The sequence below is a fragment of the Vidua chalybeata genome, chromosome 6 (assembly GCF_026979565.1).
Source record: "Vidua chalybeata isolate OUT-0048 chromosome 6, bVidCha1 merged haplotype, whole genome shotgun sequence".
NCBI lineage: Eukaryota > Metazoa > Chordata > Aves > Passeriformes > Viduidae > Vidua > Vidua chalybeata.
In genome coordinates this window covers 29,503,724-29,523,351 of record NC_071535.1, presented here as the reverse complement: position 1 = coordinate 29,523,351, position 19,628 = coordinate 29,503,724, and the positions used below count along the sequence as shown (strand labels likewise).

Here is a 19,628-nt window from a genome sequence, read left to right as displayed (position 1 = left end):
AATTCATCTGCTTTGAATTAAGGTGTGCAGCGTGCAGTTATGTACCTCCCCAAAGCTAAATGTACACATGCAGTATGCTGCAATGATAACACATTCCCATACAGCTGTGAGATGCATCCCAGATATTTTGACCCCCATCCTGAGAAGCATAGTTCTATTAAAAAACACCTCAATATTTGTAAGTTGTGCACAGAGCAAGCACAATTCAGCCATCAAAACTTAGCTGGTTTTGACATTCTGCACACAGAACATGGTTGTCAGAACACTCAGGGCTCACTTTCAAAAATGGCACGTAAAATTCCCTTGGCCTCTGAGTTATGGAACACATGGGCCAAGAAACACTAAGGGTATTCAGCATATGCAGAAAGGAGAAAAAACTGCTGTTGAAAAGGGAAGTACAGCCACATTCAATGATTTGGGAAGGAAGAAGAGTCCATCTATCAGGCCCCAGTGTCTCTATCAAGAAGCAGTTGACGCCAAAGGCTCAACAGTCTTGGTCATGTACTGGAACTTTATCCCTAGTTTGAAACTGTACAGGTGGACCAGCAGCAAAACAACTCCTGGATAGGAGAGCACAGGGCAGTACAACAATGCTGCTGTCAGTGAGCTGCTTCTCTCTTTTATGAGAGCAATGTTAGCATGCCCTCAGCTATGAGGGAACAGAGTCTTCACCCTGGAAAGAAGGTTTTGATATCTTGAATACTATCTTATGTCAGGGGAACGTTTGTTCTGCTCTCCTGGCCACCTGGGCAGGTGACAGTAGAGTTGTGATGGTAACCACCCCATCATTCCAGATCAAAGAGCCAGGAATAGTCACTGCTGCTGTGCTGCAGTGACCAGGCTGAGGCACATGGGGAATCGTCATCTCTCACAGCAGGATGCTTCCTTGGAGGAGAACAAGTCAGTGTCCACCAGACAAGTTGCCTGTTTATAATTTTGAAAAAATTGCTGACTTGAATGGGTAAGATAATGCCATTTTGCATGCTGAATACAGTGCTGGTATTTTTTACATGCTTTGGAACAAAACTTTCCCACCAGAGTATACAAAGGTGCAAGATGGTATCCATACACAGAGTCTGCATCTTAGTGCAGAATTTATGTCTAAGAAGCTGAAGTCTAAATCTTTGTGCGACAAACAAACAGTCAAAAGTGAGACAGTGTTTATATTAGAAATATGGCCCTGCTGAATCTATGGCATCTGCTGAATCTGCTGAATTCACTGGTCATGTCTCTCTGATGACCCTATAACAGTAACAAACAAAATCAATTAATGTTTGAAATCTTTATCTATGAATTCTCCGGAGTTTTCATTGCTAGGAATTAATATTTTCTGTGACTTTAGAATCTAAAATAATCTACAAGGTAGAAAATACAGAACATGCACCAACCCCTGCTGATTACCACTAGATAGTTCCTGTTCTGGTGGAACTGTGCTCAGGAGAGTATAACTGAAATAAAAGCAATGGCCAGCTTACTGATGACCTTGGCTTACATGGTTTACAAAGAAAAGGAGAAAAGCATATTTTTCCCAATTACAATAATATAGAAAGGGAAGCATCCAAAACAAGAGGAGCTAATTAAGCAAGAAAGCAGCATGGAATATAAATTGACCAGGACTGTATGCAGCCTAGAAATGAGTAATAGTCTTGAAAACTGCATCTACTCAAATATGTGACTTTTAAATAATACATGTCTTCATTAATGAATTAACAGGTTTTTGAAAGGAATGTTTGATTTTCTTGACATGTTAAGCCAATGAGTATAGAAAGATGGAGAACTTCACAGAAGGCTGCTGGGAGGATGGGGTACAGGGTTTTATTTCTCCTCAGTTACAAAGGAGTTTGGAGTGAAAAGTGTCAGATGTGCCTCCACTCTGGGGGAAACTGAGCATAGGAATTCAAGAGACCAGTCTTATCAAACAGTTGTGAGCTGGGGTGAGATTTGCAGATGGGGACAAAGGTACAACACTGGGTGTCATTATGCTTGGTCTCACCACAATTCTTTAAAGGTTCCTCTGCTCTTGAGGATGAAATCAATGTATTTTTCCAAAGCACTAATTTATACTTTTGCTACTCGTTTGTAGTCCTACTGTCTCTGGCACTCTCTAAATAAACAATACACTCTATAGAGAAAAAATAAATATATTATTATAGGGAGGGGATCTTTGTCACTTTATTTGGCATTTTCACTGAGGCATCTAATATTAGTTTCTGATATCAGAAGCTCCTTCAGAGAATGAGAGCACTTAGATTAGCTCTAACTTGCCCTTTGGAAGGACCTCTGTGGCCACATTGACTGTAGTGAGATTGAAGACAACTGACCTCCTCACTGGGACACCCAAATGCCAAAAGTTAGCTAAATGTGGATTCCTCCTTGAGGTTTCATAGCTTTGATAACATACGGAAATTTGTGGGTTTTGACACAGGCCTGATGATCCATTATAACCAGAAGATTTAGGTTAGCCTTGCAAGGCTGTTCTAGAGAATTCACAATTTTTTTAACAAAATCTACAAAGTCCGAAATGCTTTTGCCTCTCCTAATTGTCCCGTCTTAACACCAATCAACTTTTGACTTCCATCTGAAAGCCAGTTCAGAAATTTTCCTATTTTCAGCCGATATTTATAGGTAATAAATTTACATTCCTTTGTCCCTTTTTATCACTGTTTTGTAGCTTCAATTTCAATCCTTGTTATTTACAAAATTTATTACTGGTACTTTTGTAACTGTTAAATTTTACTAGTTTTCACCTTCCTGGATCTTCTAAAGTAAAGGCATTCAGCAGGCATATTTATTTGAATGTGACCATTGTCTGATCCTATTCAAGGTACTGTCATTGCTTTTCCCATTCCCATTGTACATTCTAATTCAACTTCAAAAAGAATATTTAGTTTAACCTCTGCTTGAAGAAATGAAATGGAGATCACCTTGATATGAAAACAAAGGAGGCCATATTCAAACAGACTTCAATGGGACCTGCCTGGAAGTTTAAAGTATTCAAGTGGCAGGTGATGGATAATGAGCCCAGAAACAAAGCACAGTAACTTCCCTGGGGAATCTGTTCATTTCCTCCTTAATTAGTTTACCAAATAGAATAAGTTAATTGCAAACCATTCTAAAGCATTACCAAACTGTTGACTTCCTTGAGCATGCAATTTCACCCTTGTACCTTTGCCTTTTCTGCACACTTTTGAAGAGATTCTACAGAGTATTCTGAGTTGGAAGGGACCCCATAAGGATCATCTTGTCCAACTCTTAAGTAAAAAGACCTTAATTACGGGCCTGTGGACGACACAGAGCACTCACCCACGCTCGGGAGTCGGTGGCAACTGTTTGATATTAAAAATAGTGTGTTTTTTCCACGTTAGATGGACAGAAAGCTGCACTCTAAGTGAAATATAAATAGGAGTCCCCCTAAGCGTTGGAAGGCCGAGTGTGGCAACAACTCTTGTGTGCTGACAGCCTCCTTCATCTTTTCCCACAGCCTTTCAACACCGACTCCTGAACTCCGGCCGGCGGCACGGAGGGAGCTGCGGCGGGGCAGGGAGGGAGCTGCGGCGGCACGGAGGGAGCGGCGGGGCAGGGAGGGAGCTGCGGCGGGGCAGGGACGGAGGCAGCTGCAGCGCACGGAGGGAGCAGCAGATGGCGCGGCCGCCGCCCGCCTCCCCGCGGCCGCTCCAGCACTCCCGGCCCCGGAAGCGCTCCCGCCTCCGCTGCTCCCGGCCCGGAGATCCCTCCCTCCTTCGGCCTGGCCGGGGCTGGCAGCGCCGGGGGACCAAGGCCTGTGCCGGGCGGTGGTACCATGGCGGCGGCCGCGGCGACGGCGGCGTCCTCGGCCCCGCCGAAGAAGATCGTGGCGCCCACGGTGTCGCAGATCAACGCGGAGTACGTGACACAGGTAGGGCCGGCGGCGCCTCCGGGCTGCCTCTGCCGCGGCCCCTGCCGGGGCTCAAAGGGACATTCTGGCGGCGACGGCGTCTCGGTGTTTAAATAGCCTTTGTAGGCCGTGGGTGATGGGGAAAGGGTCTTGCTTGGTCGCAGTTGACGAGAGATGTACGCCTGTGTCATGTACGAGAGGGTATTTCCCCCCGCGCTTCCGGACCAGCGGGATTTACAAAGCAGCGCTACCAAACGCACCAGTGCGATACACTGTGCATCTCTGTGAGGCATGCTTTAACGTGGGAAAAGCTGCCGAGAGTTCCTTGTTGGTTAAAGTTCTAAATGATTTTCTACAAGTCTTCTTTTTTTATTTCTTCTTTTCGTTTTTTCCTTTTTTTTTTTTTTTTTTTTCCCTTGGAAATCTGGTTTCCTTTCTCTTCCAGAGCATAAAGAAGCTGGAATAAAGTTGCATAGGAAGCTCTTGTCATCATTGCTCAGGTGTATTGGTGGAGTGATGGCTGCAGCAAAGAGCCTTAAACTGCTAGGCCTTTAAATAGAGCTTCTAGTTACTTGTCAGATTCCTCAAGGAAGCGTAATCACTTGCCACTTGGGCTTTGCAGTTCCTGAAAGATCATGGTTTATTTTCTGATGGATTTGTTAGACGTAACTTAAGAATAGAAAATGTTCGTTAGATAGCAGTCTATGCACCTGAAATTTTCCCAAAGACTTGCACTTCTCTTGAAAGAGGTTTAGGCATAAAAGCTTTAAATATTTGAAAAGTATTGCTGTTTTGAAAAACATTATTTTGTTACTTGTAGTTAGCATAAGCTGAAATTAAGCAAGATACTAGTGAAATAAAGTTTGGGGATGGGATATGTTGTAGAGATTTTATATCACTGACATGAAAAATTATGTATTTAACCTTCCTTTTTTTTTTTTTTTTCCTTGTGCAGTTAGCAAATAAATACTGGGCTCCACATGTGAAGAAAACATTGTCTTTTGATGTAAAGGTAATTACTTCTACTGGAATTTTGTTGGGGGCTGTAAAAGAATGAGGATCAACCGTTCCGTGATGTGCCAATATTTAGTGTTGCTTATTTTATATGAGTCTATAGGAGACTGCTTGGAAGGTCAGCTATTGCTTGAGACACTGTAATTTGTTATGTATTTGTAGTTTATAAATGTAGGCATTGTTAGGAAGGTATGCTGTAGCATGCAGTTATGGTATCCTATTCGTAATAAAATATCTTAATGCATTTTGAATTGTGTTAGTGGGTATATCAAATTCTCTTAAAATATTTTTCCATAGGTCATTGAAGATGTATATACAAAAGAAATTGTCAGGTCAAAGTAAGTACACCAGTTGCTTTCTCTTATTTACCACCATTCCAACATCATCCATATTGCTGGAGTTTCTAATGTTTGATAGAATACTTTCAAACTCACCTATATATTAAAAGCAGATGAAAATTACTCAAGTACATTTAAGTAATCATTATGGTATTTCAAAGTCTGAATGTAGTAACAAGAGAGTTCCTAAGCCCATAAACCTTAAACATGATGGTTTGAGTTAATATTTTTCAGACCCTTTTCCTGGTAGTCTGTTGTCTTTTATGTTGGTTTTGTTGTGGTGGTTGTAGAAGGCTGATCTCTTCTTTTGTCACTAAAGAGAAAAAACTGTTGTGGAGTGCACTGCCTCTAGCTTCCTCCTCTGTTCTGGCTGCTGTTACCAGATTCATGAAGGGAAAGTAGTTTCAGTGAATTGTACTGTTAGATGGGGGAGACGAATCCAAGATACACTGCATTCTGCAGCTCTCTGTGCAGAAAAGAGGTGTAACTGTAGCTGGAGCTTTTTGGGGAAGATCGAGCTCTGCAGAGAATTCTCTGTATTATTCCTGTATGAAAGCAATCTAAGAATTTGTCATATGGAGTCAAAGCAAATTTCCATTGCCAGTCACTAAGAAAAAAATACCATTATGAACAGATTAAATATGTAATTGTAGTTTTCCAGGAGACACTCTCAGCTGCTAGCATTGTGTATCATCAGGGCTATTGGAAGTGGTGTTTTCATATTTAAAAGACCTACATTGATTTCTTTAAAATGTCAATTTAATTGCTTAATGAATCTCTATGAACTTTAGCATCTCCAGTGTTACAGCAGTTGCTCCTGCATTCAAGTGGTTGCTATTGCATGGAAATGTCAGGACAGAAATAATTCCTGAGTGTTTCTACAAGTTTCCTTATATAATGAAATAAATGAAAATATAGTATTTTTCCATGCAGCTGTGTGTGGGAGGCTTTCTTTCCTATGTCAATTGATTAATTTTTCCTTTTTAGGTTTGCGATCAGAAAGATAATGCTTCTTGAATTCAGGTAAGCTAAGGGGAGGGAAATTTGGAGTTATATTTTCATAGGAACCTGTAAAGGTGAGAAGGAAAAGCAGGGCAGTAAGACAGTTTGAAGGTAGCGTATTTGTTCCTACTTTGTAAGACCTTGAATTGTGTACTGAGGAAAACTAAGTGAGGAGAGGTTAGTTTGAAGAGGAAGTAATTCCATAAATGTAAGTGATATCTCAGAGTGTCTTATGATTCTCAATGTCTAGTGTAAGTGGAGCACCGAGAAAGAGAGTGTGAATAAAATAAGTGAAAAACTTGGGACTGTAATTTGGAATGTATCATTAAGCTTTAAATCAGAACTCACTGAAATCAGAGAAGTTTTTGGATTATATCTCTTACTGTGAGGTTAAAAATGGATTGTGCTGCAGCAGCATCATTAACATTTTCTTCTCTTGAAAAAGAATGGAAGTCTATTTAAACAGTAGTTTACAATTGCTTCAGACTTTCCTGGAAGAGCTTGCAGAGTATGTCTAAAAAGATGTAAAATAAGTATTATCAATATGTACTTAAAACCACAGTATTTTATGTTCTGTTTGGTTCTTTTAACTCTCAAATCTTGAAAAAATAAGAGAGATTTTTTGTTTGCAGTACATTCTTTGTTTCAAAAAGGCTCAAGTCCCTAAGTTACTACCAGTAACTACAAAAGGACAAACTTCGCTTGGTTTTTTGCATCTTAATTAGAAAAAGCACAGAAGAGAAAATGTAAATTATGGTTAAGGATTTGACACTAACAAATGGCATGCAGTGGACTTCAGGAATTTGTATGTCAGCAGTAGCACAGAGTTAGAGGTTCCTGTCCTTTCTGTGAACATGGTTAGTGTCATCAGTTACTGAGTCTAACAAGTTTTGCTTCAGTGACCTAGATGAGAGGTAACTTGAGGAACTACTCACAAACTATGAAGATGGCTTTCAGGGGAAGGAGGAAAAAAAAGGCTTGTGGATAACTGCTTTTTAAATGAGTGACAGATTATGTGGGTGGCTGCAACTAATGAAATACTCTTTATCTTTTCACAGTCAGTACCTTGAAAATTACCTGTGGATGAATTATTCTCCAGAGGTGTCCAGTAAGGCATATTTAATGTCAATCTGCTGTATGGTGAATGAGAAGTTCAGAGAGAATGTCCCTGCGTGGGAGGTAACTGATTTCAATTGCAGCTAGAATTGATTTTGATCCACAGGTTGCAGCTTTTACAGTGTGCTCACTTACAGTGACAGAAGGTAGAAGAGCTTGTAGTTAAAGGGAAATGGTCCCTCAGCTGGAATATCTCATATGGTGTTTCAAACTTTGTGTTGTTTTTGGAGAGGGGACTGGACAGGTGTAAAATGACTTGATTCCTTCTGGTGTGGTTCTGCTGTGAGATGCTGAACATAATCACCAGCATTTGCTTTTTTGCCACTTGACAGAGGTTGGGTATTTACAGAGAAGTTCTTGTTCTGATATTGAAGGAAAAAGAAGGATTTGTATATCTGTATAGTCAAGAAGGCACCACTGAAAGTCTAACATATTATCCAATAACATCTTGCTTAAAACGTGTATATTGGTTTCTACCTTTTTTGCTTTATACTAAAATAATGTCTTACTCTTCTTTTGTGTATATTGTTTGTTTGGGGGTTTTTCGGGCTTTTTGTTTGGAGTGTTTTTTTGGTAATAATAGGTTTAGAAATTGTGTAATGTTTCTACAAATAATCCGGGTTTTACAGGCCATGTCAATAACAGAAGCCTAGTTATACATTCTATGCAGGCATTATTTCAGAAGCACACTTAACTTCAGTGTGTGTGCCATTACTTGAGTGCTGACAAAGCACAAAGGATTAATGACTTGCTCATATATTATCTGTATGCTTTTCTTCTGGCATACGTACTAGAAATAAAATGACAGGTACATGTTATGTTCCAAGCAGCTTAGTTAAATTTATTTGGTACATGACTGCCCTTGTAAAGGAATTATTTTATCTTGGTGGTTATTCAGTTTATCTTTTTCCTGCTCGGGTAGCTTAATGGAAGTTCCAGGACTAAAATTAATCTCTGGTGGTTTTTATTTGCTCACTTTTTGCACGTGAGCATGTCACTTAGAGCTGCCATAGCTTTGGCCAAAACCTACCATTTATCTTCTACCTGGGAGATTTTAGAGTATTTCTGTGCAGTCACAAAGTGAACATTCCCACAAGACTTCACCTGTGCTTCTTGTTTAGTTTGTCCTGGAAATCACCTGTTACACTATGCAGAAGGTATAGGGGGAGGATCCGTTGTCAGGAGGGTATCATTAGTCTGTTTTGCTTGTGCTACCTGGTTAGAATAAGTGAAAATTAAAAAACTAATCCTTCCTTTTATAGATTTAAATAGATTTAGAGAACTTCAGCTATGTTATGTGAATGAAGATTGAAATTATTTCTATCAACTTGACTCAAAATTACCTTCCTCTTCTATTGCTAGACATTCAAAAAAAGGCCAGAACATTTTCCTTTCTTTTTCAAACGCATACTGGAAGCATCGCTGGTTGAAAATGAGAGTGAGTACTCTCTGCATGAGCAGACAGTCCTGCTGCTTTTCCTTGATCACTGCTTCAATAGTTTGGTATGTAAAATTAACTGTAAATATTTCCAGTGTGTTTATGCTGTTTTGTGTTAATAGCAGTTTAGTTTGAGCAATTTCTTCTTATAAGGCAGATGAAGCAAAATTCCAATTTAAGGAAAACACAGTACCAGAGTGCTTTTACCCTCTGTTTTGACTCTTACTTATCTCTCTTAACACATTTGCTTTTCTCTGACATAAGGTCATAGATGAGACTTGCAACTGGAGGATTGGCAATTAGACAATTAAAGATGGGATTTAATATAAATTTTTGCATTAAAAATGGTACTGTAAAATTTATATATTTATATTTGAAAAGATGCTTTACATTTAAAACTGATTAGTTACTACTGTGTTCTTTTTAGTTTGCCTAGGAAATAGCACAAAAATTATTTCCATTACTTATTGAGAAAGACAGTGAGGCTTTTTTAACTTTTGAAACCAGGTTTAAATACAGTTTTTATCTGCTGTTCTGAGTTAGTTAGTTTTAAGAAAGCCTTAGACCAACTTGTGTTCTCAATCTATAGTTGAAACAGAGTTATAGATTCTAAGTGGCAAGCAGGAAGAACACTTTACCTGTTATATGAAGCAGTGCTCTCTAACCTCTCCTACTACTGGGCTTTTTCCTTACTTACACTGCACATGGAGTGTATTATTCAAAATCAGGGTCTGCACAAATGAAATTGTTTCTCAGACAAAACAACATAGAAAGTGTATTATTTGATTTTGGAATTAGGAATGGTTTTGGGAGCCAGTAACTTCCAGGATGCAACAAGTAACCATCTTGAACTTTATGTGTATGGTTTATTGAGATAGTATTTTTTTGTAGTGGCCATGGTACAATGCATCTTCATTTAAAATAGTTTGATGGTGACTACAGAATCCTTCTTGTAGAGCACATTTCTAATACATCATGATAGGGAAGCTGGTGAAAATGTGCCTGTAAAAGCACACTATTAGAAGCTGCCCTTCTTTGTGAAAGACAGAATGGAATAGTCACAGTAGTGTTTTTAATGAAGAGCACTGAAGTTTGAGGTTTCAGAATGCTGAGAATGGGGTATTTGTCCATGAAGACATACTTAAGATGTTAATTGAAAATTTTCAGTAGCTCTGGAGAGAAGGAAAACTTTGTGGATCCAGATCATGGGCATAGTTGGAGACAGCACATTTGAACTCACATGGAGAAAATTATTTGTTTCAGCCAATGGGAAGAGTGTAGAAGAAGTGAGAGAAATTTGATAAATTAAGGGCTTCAGGAGACAAAGAACAGCTTAAAAACAAGTAGAGAAACCATGGTAGGTGAGTTCAAGAATAAGAAATGACAGAGGAAAGAACATTAATTCTCAGCAGCTTTTGTCCTAAAAATTCTTGCATGAATGGGGCTCTTGGTGAGGTGTTAAGAACTGACAGACTCCATGAAAAGAACCTAAAATACAGGGATGTCACTGAGTAGGGTTATAATGCAGTTTCCTGTTAGGAAGTCGTGAAATCTGATAGAACAATATAAATATTTTTGTCAGATGGTAATGTACGTTGATGTATTTTGTAATACAGTCATATAAGAAAACATAAGAATGTTTTAAAAAAATTTATCATCTGTAACTTTCTAACAGGAAGTGGATTTGATCAGAGGACAGGTGCAGCAGCTGATTTCCTTACCAATGTGGATGGCTCTACAACCTGTAAGCATAACACTGTTAACTGACAGAGCAGTTTTCTAGGCATTATCCAAATCATGTACAGCAAATTCTCATGGAATACTGTTGAGGAACTCTAATATTTACAACATTGGTATGGAATTACATTTTAGTGTGCTTTGCTAAATTCTTTCTTTTTTATTGCAAATTTCCATGTAATAAGGTTTTTTATGTAATTTTTCAGAAAACTGGGCTTTGTTGTTTATAGTTTCTTCAAGCTGTGATTTGTAGACAAGGCCATGAGGTCACAGGGAGGCAATGGAGTTGACATCAAGTCATGGCTGGACTCTCTAGCATTTTTGCATTTTTGTTTCACAGTATTACTGAGAATAGCCAGAGGCAGCTCTTTATTTCAGTTTGTAATATATTTTTTCTTTTTAAAAAAAAAGACTGGACTGGATTTTTATCTTATGAAAACAAGGTTCCTTGGTGACTGAATATCATTTTTACATTTCAGAATCGACTGGAACAAGAGTTGAAAAAGACACCAAAACTAAGAAAATTCTGGAATCTAATTAAGAAAAATGATGCAAAAATGGATGAAGAGTCAAGAATGCAGTATGTACAGAAGCCTTTTCTCCTTCATTCATTGTGTTTCAGCTAAAATAAATTATTTCAATGAAAAAGGTGTTTTTTTAAAACCTGTGGCAAATGAGGATTGATCGTATGTGGTCTCCTGGAAGCTGTTTTGGCTTTCAGTAGTCTTTATGCAAAATAATGTTATATAACTTTATATTTTATTTGGTCAATGAAGTTGTGATACTAAATCTTAAAACTAAAGGGTGAAAGCACAAAAGAATATTCATGTAGCTACTCACTTTTTTTTGTGACCTTTAGCAAATGTTTCACTCGTAGGTATATAGCTTATGCAAGTATTTCAATAAATCTGTGTCTATCTCACCAAAATTAAATGTTCCAATGCCTTTGTGTTGCAATGTGCTAAGGTGTAGGAGGGGATTGACTTCTTGACACAGTAAGAAGCATGGGTTGTTAATCAGTTTCTATGCCTAAAAATGTAGACTGCTCATCTGTCTGCCTGAGTGGAGAGAGAAAAGTTATGATCTAAACAGTTTAGGTGTGTTTCAAAGCAACCTACTATCAAACCTATTATCATTATAATAATTCTGAAGCAGCTAACTTTGTATTAGTGAATGCTACAATATACTCCTAGTCTGCATTTAAGGAGTATTAATTCTTTTGTCATATGTCTAATTTTAGAGCATATCGAGAGAGAAGATTTCTTTCACAGCTCATTCAGAAGTTCATTTCTGTTCTAAAGTCAATACCTGTCTCAGGTAACTGTGTTTCTTACTTTACTTTGTTATCTGGTAATTTGTGTGAAAATCTTCTCGTGTTGCTGAAGCATCTGGTCCTTAGGATACCAGTCTGAGGTTGGGGTCCTTATTCAGGTGAGGCTTGTAGTGAACACTGTGCCTGTCTGCATGGATTTCATATCAAAATTAATATTCAAATCTGTATATACTTTAAAAATGAAACTGCAAAAAGCTACTTTAAACCCCCTTCTATCCAATATGTACTTAGTAAAAACAATATTTCTGGGAACTGATATTCTTTACTGTGTGCTTAGAGCCTTAAAGCATTTCATACATACTTAGGTGCCTTATTATATAGGTGATATAAATGGATATCATAAGGCTCTGTCTGTTCATACAGACTGTTGATTTACAGTAAGAACAAAAGCCTAAGTGAAGTGAAATTCTGTAAGATTTGACTGCTCTTGAGTCATTGTGACAAGCAAAATTATCTCCTTGCCTGATTTAGAAAGGAAAAGTGTTTGTGGAGGAAGGTGTTAGCCTTTTAACAGAAAAGGGTTATTATCCTCTAAGCACAGCACAATTTGGGTGAAATCAGTTCCCAGAGTTTTGCTTTTTCTGTTAAACTCTTAGCAAACTTCAGCTCTTACCTGAGCTGTAAATTTTGTAATGTGGCTTCCTCAGAAAGGATACCTATCCCTTCTGTTTTCCTAATTATGCTAGACCTGTTTTAGGAAGATTTACTTCAACATTTCTTTGGAGGTTGTAAGAGTTGGAGGAAAGTTATTAAGGGAGACGTGGTTTGTTTTGACGTGATTCTAAAGGCCCCTTAGTAGTCACCTCTGAGTACCTTTGAATATGGTCAAGGCCTTTTGCACACATCTTGTTTGCAGCTTTTAAAAATGTATTTTTGAGTACCTGGCATTAAAAATTCTTAACAAAAATAATGGGCAAGTGACACTTCGTGGAAGTGAGCATTTTTGCATATTACATTCAAGGTTTTTCAAAGTAGATAAAATCACTCCTGAAATTCTGGTTCTGTTATTCTTCCATTGCTAACCAGAAGAATTTTTAATAAAAGAAAGGATTGTTTTAAAAAGAGAATAATGTTTTAATTAGCTTTTAACAATATTAAAATAAATACTTTTATATTTGCAGCATTTATTTAGTTTTTAAGGAATTATGCAAGTGTAAGTATATTGTGATGTGGATCAATTTAATTTTTTTTTTATCTAGGTCCTATTTCTATGGACAAAGTTCATTATTGTGAGAGGTTTATTGAACTCATGCTAGACCTTGAGGTAAGTTTTTAAATTGATTCAGCTAGTTTCCAGGTGTACTTTTCTAGGGTTGAAGTGCATAAGTAATTATTACAGCCTTATTCCAAATTGGAGATGATTGTCACAGCTGTGCATATGGTTGTTTAAAAGTGATTTTTCATCTATAAATAAGAGGTTGTGCATTGCATCCATATTGGGAGCTGACCAGCAATGTTGATAAACCAGTAGGCAAAGCTAGGATCCTAAGTGCTTAGTGAAGAGGATTTAATTGGAATAGTGGTAATAATACTGGCAATTTCTGAAAATGTGTAATGCTTTAATTTGGTAGGAATAATTCAGAATTATTCTTCCCATGGCATAACAGGTCACTTAAAGTCTCTTTTGTGTTGTTGGGTTAAATCCCAGAAAGCAGCAGTAGTCTGAAATGTAAACTATTTCTGTTTGGCTGGAGTTCATTATTTACAAGTACCAGATCTGAGGATCTGCAGTTTGTTAGAGTAATAAGGCGTGGAGCAAGTTTTTGTGAAATTGTTCAGCAGATACCGAGGAAGTGAGACAATTTTAAGCTCCACAGTACCAGTATTAAAAGGTATTCATTTACAATTTCCTGCATGAGTAATTACTTATTTAGAGTAACTTCAGATTCAGAAGGCATTGTGAAATAAAACAAGAGTTTTCTGAAACAGTAGCACAGGGAACTTTAAAATGGCTTTGTGGTGAATTTCTGCAGGCTGACTCTGTTAATATTTTAAATTAGAGCTTGCTGCCTTATGTATGTAATATACTCTGGTAAGAGAAAACATGTTGGAAGGTGAACTAAAGTCTGATTTAAAATGCTTAGAAGCAGCACATTTAAGATTGGTTCTCTCTAGGTATTACAGAAAGATTAGAATTCAGACAGGTTTATAAAGCCTATGTAAGTGACTGGAGCAAGCAAATGAGAAATTAGCTGTAAATCCAAGTCTTTATGCCTTTGTAGCATGTACTGTGTTAATGGGCTCTTTTTACTTGGCTTTTTTCAGAATATTACTGTTTCATATTACAATGCATACGCTGCCATCAAAACTGGTGATTTGATAATTTGAAAGTAACAATTCAATGGAGAGTTCTTACGGTTTTATGGCTTTGTTTTTGTAATTATTGTGCAGGGCGAGCAACATCTTCTACTACAGATTCTTTTATTTTCTTCATCTTAGTTCTAAACATCGTGGTGATGCTTTTTGGCTTTCTAAATTCAGTCTGTAGAGAACAGCTAATTTTTCTCTTAAGTTGTGGTCTTCTACTGTATGCTGTTCAACAGTTGCTACATATAGCAGCTTAATCTATTTACAATGAGCAGGAAAGAGCTCTATTTTTGTTATTGAAGATTTGAAAAATACTTGAGCATTTTGCAAAGAAGAGAAGTAGTTGGCAATTTTAAGGACCTCAGGCTTAAAATTCATTAAATTGGTGCAGAAAACAGATGTTTAAAGCAAACTGCTGAAGCAGTTTGACATATCATTTGTAGCACACAATCATTATGTAGACACTTAGTAGTAGATTAATTGCTTTATTTAATTTACTTTTTTTTACTGGCAGAATGAATTGTCACTAATGGCAAGTTTGTGCCGTGCTTCCTGTTACATAAAGGACTGTGTTTGTAGCAGCTTACCTGCATAAACCCAGTGTCTTGGCATACATAAATGCTGCCTTAATACTTCTGTGAGGGTATTAGATATGCAAATAACTGCAGTAATCTGTCTTAATATGCCTTTTTGAAATGGAAAAATTCTGAGAAGCCAGGATTTCTTACTTTTTGAATAGTTGTTTGTATTAACATGATGTAATTTACCACAGGCTTTGCTTCCCACACGGCGCTGGTTTAATACAGTGCTGGATGACTCCCATCTTGTTGTTCACTGTTACCTGTCTAGTCTTGCTAAAAGAGAAAAAGAGGGTCATCTCTTCTGCCAGGTGAGATACAAAGTTCTTGAAAAGAACTTTTTCATTCCCTTTGTTTCTGAAAGCTTTTGTTTGGATGCAAACTACATGTTTATTTAAATCTTTCACACAGTATTTTTTTCTTACTTGTACCTATGTGTCCGACTGCTCCCATAGCATTTCATACATTCATGGAATCACATGATGACTTGGGTTGGAACAGACCTTAAAGATCATCCACTTCCAATGCCCCTGCCATGGACAGGGACACCTTCCACTAGATCAGGTTACTCAAGAGTCCCATCCAATCTGGTCATGAACATCTCCAGGGATGGGACATCTGTAGGCAACCAGTTCCAGTGCCTCACCATCCTCACAGTAGTTTTATCCTACTATCTAATCTCAACCTGCCCTCCTTCAGTTTAAGGCCATTCCCTCTTGTCCTATGACTACGTGTCCTCTGAGAAGTCCTTTTCCATCATTCTTGTAGCTCCCTTTCGATACTGTAAATGAAGCTATAGGGTCTCCCTGCAGCCTTCTTTTCTCCAGGCTGAACAGTCTTAACTCTCAGCCTATTGTTACAGAAGAGGTGCTTTGGCCCTATAGGAAACTCCTCTGGACATTTTCCAAAAAGGTTTTTTTTGTGTTGGAGACCCTAGAGCTGGACACAGTACTGCAGGAGGGGTCTCACAAGAGTAAAGTAATATTTCTGCTTCTGTTTTGAGGAGTTCTTAAAAGTACAAGCTAGAAAGCAGTGCAGCTTCTGGCATGCTTTACCACACACATAGCAGAAGTTGTCACCCTGCATTCTTCTCTTGTTCATTTTGACTTCATGCTGTTTTGCAGTGCAGCTGTTTTTCACTCCTGTCCTTCAGTTTACTCACTCATAGCTAGTACATTGTTTTTTATATGGCAGGATCTGAAGATCTGTCCCCTTTCCTGCATCTCAGCTGCTTTTCCTGCTGCTTGCTGTCCCCCATCTCTGCCTCTTGCTCATTTTCTCTGAGGGTCAGTATTGATGGAACACAAAGGCAGCAGCACATCTGAATTTTCTTCCTCCAAGTTAAATAATCCCATTGAAAGGTCGGATGAACTTCAGAGCTGCCATCAGAGAGGGCAGAAGGGCACAAAGCCTCTCCCTTTTGGTAGCAAGAAGCTGTAAGTTGGGTTCAATGTCAGCCTCTGGCTAGATCACCTTACTGTGATCAGTTTCAATTTCAAGTCTAGTATATCAAGGAACTATATTGCTGATGGACTATACTGAAATTTTGATGTCTTGCAGATGAGATACCTAACTAAAACTATTTTATGCATCAGCCAAGTATAAAATTTAGATACCACTCCTTAGTCCAATTCTTTTAGACTCTGAGGAGTTCTTGTTTGTGCATTTGTCCCCTTGAACTGTGGTTTTGTTCATAGTAGTGTATCTCTTATTGTTAATCCACTAATTTATATTGATGATGTCTCAGCTTTTAGATATGCTCAAATTCTACACTGGCTTTGAAATCAATGATCAGACTGGAAATGCTTTGACAGAGAATGAGATGACTACAATTCACTATGACAGAATTACTTCTCTACAGGTAAGGAGAGGATGAAGTGCTTATGAGAGACAGAGGACTTGGTTCTAGTTCTAGTCTAATTTGCATCTGGTATGTTCTATTCTAGTCTAATTTGCATCTGGAATAGGCATTAGACTATTTCCCAAATCAACCCCCTTATTTTCCCTCTTGAATTACAGGAATAGCTTTAGCTTGACTTGCCTCTACCATACTGAAGACATGTAATGCTTCAGCATGGTGGGTGTGACTATGACTAAATAATATACTTTAGCAAAATATCAGCATTTTTGACCTTGTGTTACCAAAATGAACTGTTCCTGTTAAGTCTGTTAAGAAGGGAAGGCACAATGCTGTAGGACCCTGTGGTGATGCAGTAGGTGGCAGCATTTCCTCAAGATCAGTGTGCACATGTGCCTACAGTGGTCCCTTGTACAAATTGACTCACACTTTTTAGAATTGTTTGCATCAGTTTTAACAGAACAATTCAAGGAAGCTTGGTTGAGTTAAACTTGTTCCTGGCTTTTCTTAGTTGCGTGCAAAGCTACATATCTGCTCCCTTATGTTTTATTTTAATGACGACAAATGCTGATAGAAGGGTGTAATAAGGAAGATACTGTGTCAGAAGTAGAGGAGTAACAAACAGATGGTGTTAACAAAAAATGGAGATTTAATCTGGCTTGTATTTCTGTCCTGGTAGGGTCCATAGTGTGGTTCATGTTATGAACCAGAAGAAACTATGCTTTTTTCTAAGTATTGAAACTGTTATGAAATCATTTAATGAATACGCTTACATCCACTTTTCATGCATGGATCTTTTGTAGAGAGCAGCATTTGCACATTTCCCAGAGTTATATGACTTTGCACTCTCAAATGTAGCTGCAGTAGATACTCGTGATGCACTGGTGAAGTTATTTGGACCTCTTAGGTAAGTTATCAAGTTGAAATTGAAATTCTTGGTTCTCAGTATGATTAAATTTAATAAATTTCCAGCCTTTTTTCCTTTTGATTTCTCATGTGCATAGCCAGTAGTTAACCTCTAACTTGTTTAGTATATTTTTTTACTCTGTTCTGTAGAAGAACTACAACAGAAATCATGAAAGCATGCCATTGTATTAACTTACTATATTGTAAATGCTGTGAGTAAAAGGATAGCAGTATGTTTTTTGACACAGGCAGTGTATGCTTTGTTGTTTACTTCTGTGTCAGGTCTTGAAACAATAAAAAAAATATCCACCCCTTACCATGTTTATCGTAGGTGAAGGGTTCAGCTTACACCTTACACACAAACTTCACCTAAAAGCGTACTCGTAATTGTTTAGCTCTGGTCGAATCAGATAGTTGGAGTTTATTCTTTAAGGAAAAAGCAGCTGCAGTAAGTGCTCCCTCTCTGGTTTCAGTGTGACAGAGGCTTCTTTTCCTTTCGCTGTGCAGCTCCAACGTTCTCCACCAGGTGGCGTCGTACCTGTGCCTGCTGCCGCCGCTGGCCGAGGGGGAGGACACGAGCCACGAGAAGGAGTTTCTGCTGGAACTGCTGGTAAAAACGTGCTTGATGCTGCTTGCACTTTTTCTGTTGAAAACTCAAGGTATAGCTAAACTGCAGGAAAGTAGTCATTTAGAACGTTTTGTGAACCACCTGTGAACCACAGCAGTGTTAAAGCAGTAAATGGCATGTTAAGATGGGGTCTAAAACCATATAAATTAAGTATTGGAAAATGCCTATTCATAAATATGGTTTCAATGAAAGAGTATTGTGTGGTTTTTTAGGTCAATAAGAAGAGCCTTGGAAATGGTTTTGAGTTCTTCTGAAAAATTTTTTATCCCATTTAAAAACAAAAAGATCTGTTAAAGTAGATCTAGATTTTCAGTACCTATTTGATCCTCAAACCAATTTGAAATATTGTTTGATGCACATAATGGTTTTTTGGATATTCAAGGTCTAGCAATACTATTGTAGGCTTCTAATTTGATATCAGTATTAGAATACCATAGCTGTTTTTTAAAATCTCATTCATAAGTTTGTTCTGTGATTGTTGATTTCTTAAAAAATTATTCATGTAATTTTCTAAGGTATTGAAGGTAGTGATATTCCTATTGCTACCATGGAAAGATACTTGTTCAGATAACATATTATAGTATTGGATAGATTTTTTTTTGTGTCCCAAAGAGGAAATAAAGACTGTTACTGAATGAGTAGTATTAGTTAGGTACTGACCATATTTTTAATGGAAAGTAAGGTAAGTTTTATTTGAAGTTGATTCTCTGCTGAGCCTTGACTATTTTCAGTTCTGTTTTGCCATTTTTGATCTGCTGAATAGCCAAATGATTGTTTGATTATTGTACTATGACCACGAGTTGGACTATATTCATCTTCTGATGTCACTGTGTTATATTAAAATATTTAATTAGAAAAATATTGATGGAGAAAATGCAAGTTATCACCTTAAGAATTATTGTCTGATTCAAAAGTATAGTTATTGTTCCTTTTTGACTCAGAGGTTTGAAATGCTTCCTTTCTTTAGGTGTCCCGTCATGAGCGACGAATCTCTCAAATTCAGCAGCTCAACCAGATGCCTCTCTATCCCACTGAGAAGATTATTTGGGATGAAAATATTGTACCAACTGAATATTACTCTGGAGAAGGTATGATTAGTAGTTCAGTAAATGCTGAACAGAGTAGTAAATGCTGCAATAAAAAAAGGGGTTCTGATATATTATGTTTATTCTGTCCAAGAAACTTACACATGGTACTTCGGCATCTTCCAGTAAGATCAGGGTTTTTTTTTCAGTTATGAGTCAGGAACTCTTGAGATTAAATTGTTAGCAAATAAATAGTGGAATTAAAGAAAAATCAAAAAATCTATTTTTACACAAAGATGTTTATTTGCTTCTGGATAGTAGATGTGCTGTACTACCAGCTGAGGCACAGGTAAGGTGAAAAAGGTTGGAAACAGCAGAAGAAAAGCTATTGTCTGTTTTCTGTGCTGAAGTACATTCAAGAAAACCTTTCTAAAAAGGGGGAAGAGGTGGTAAAGGGAGGAAATTAGCACCACT

General features: G+C 37.8%; 1 protein-coding gene across 1 annotated transcript in view; it reads left to right on the top strand.

Moving 5' to 3' along the window:
• The first annotated feature begins 3,778 nt into the window (after positions 1 to 3,778).
• The window catches only part of AQR (aquarius intron-binding spliceosomal factor), a 48,813-nt gene continuing 32,963 nt past the window's right edge, over positions 3,779 to 19,628 (top strand). Inside the window, exons 1-15 of the mRNA XM_053945313.1 lie at positions 3,779 to 3,895; positions 4,830 to 4,886; positions 5,186 to 5,226; positions 6,214 to 6,249; positions 7,287 to 7,407; positions 8,707 to 8,847; positions 10,458 to 10,526; positions 10,999 to 11,099; positions 11,760 to 11,836; positions 13,052 to 13,116; positions 14,932 to 15,048; positions 16,485 to 16,598; positions 17,399 to 17,502; positions 18,009 to 18,111; positions 19,097 to 19,217. Of these exons, the coding sequence (XP_053801288.1) occupies positions 3,800 to 3,895; positions 4,830 to 4,886; positions 5,186 to 5,226; positions 6,214 to 6,249; positions 7,287 to 7,407; positions 8,707 to 8,847; positions 10,458 to 10,526; positions 10,999 to 11,099; positions 11,760 to 11,836; positions 13,052 to 13,116; positions 14,932 to 15,048; positions 16,485 to 16,598; positions 17,399 to 17,502; positions 18,009 to 18,111; positions 19,097 to 19,217 (1,363 nt within the window). The 5' untranslated portion in view covers positions 3,779 to 3,799. The remainder of the gene's footprint in view (positions 3,896 to 4,829; positions 4,887 to 5,185; positions 5,227 to 6,213; positions 6,250 to 7,286; positions 7,408 to 8,706; positions 8,848 to 10,457; positions 10,527 to 10,998; positions 11,100 to 11,759; positions 11,837 to 13,051; positions 13,117 to 14,931; positions 15,049 to 16,484; positions 16,599 to 17,398; positions 17,503 to 18,008; positions 18,112 to 19,096; positions 19,218 to 19,628) is intronic.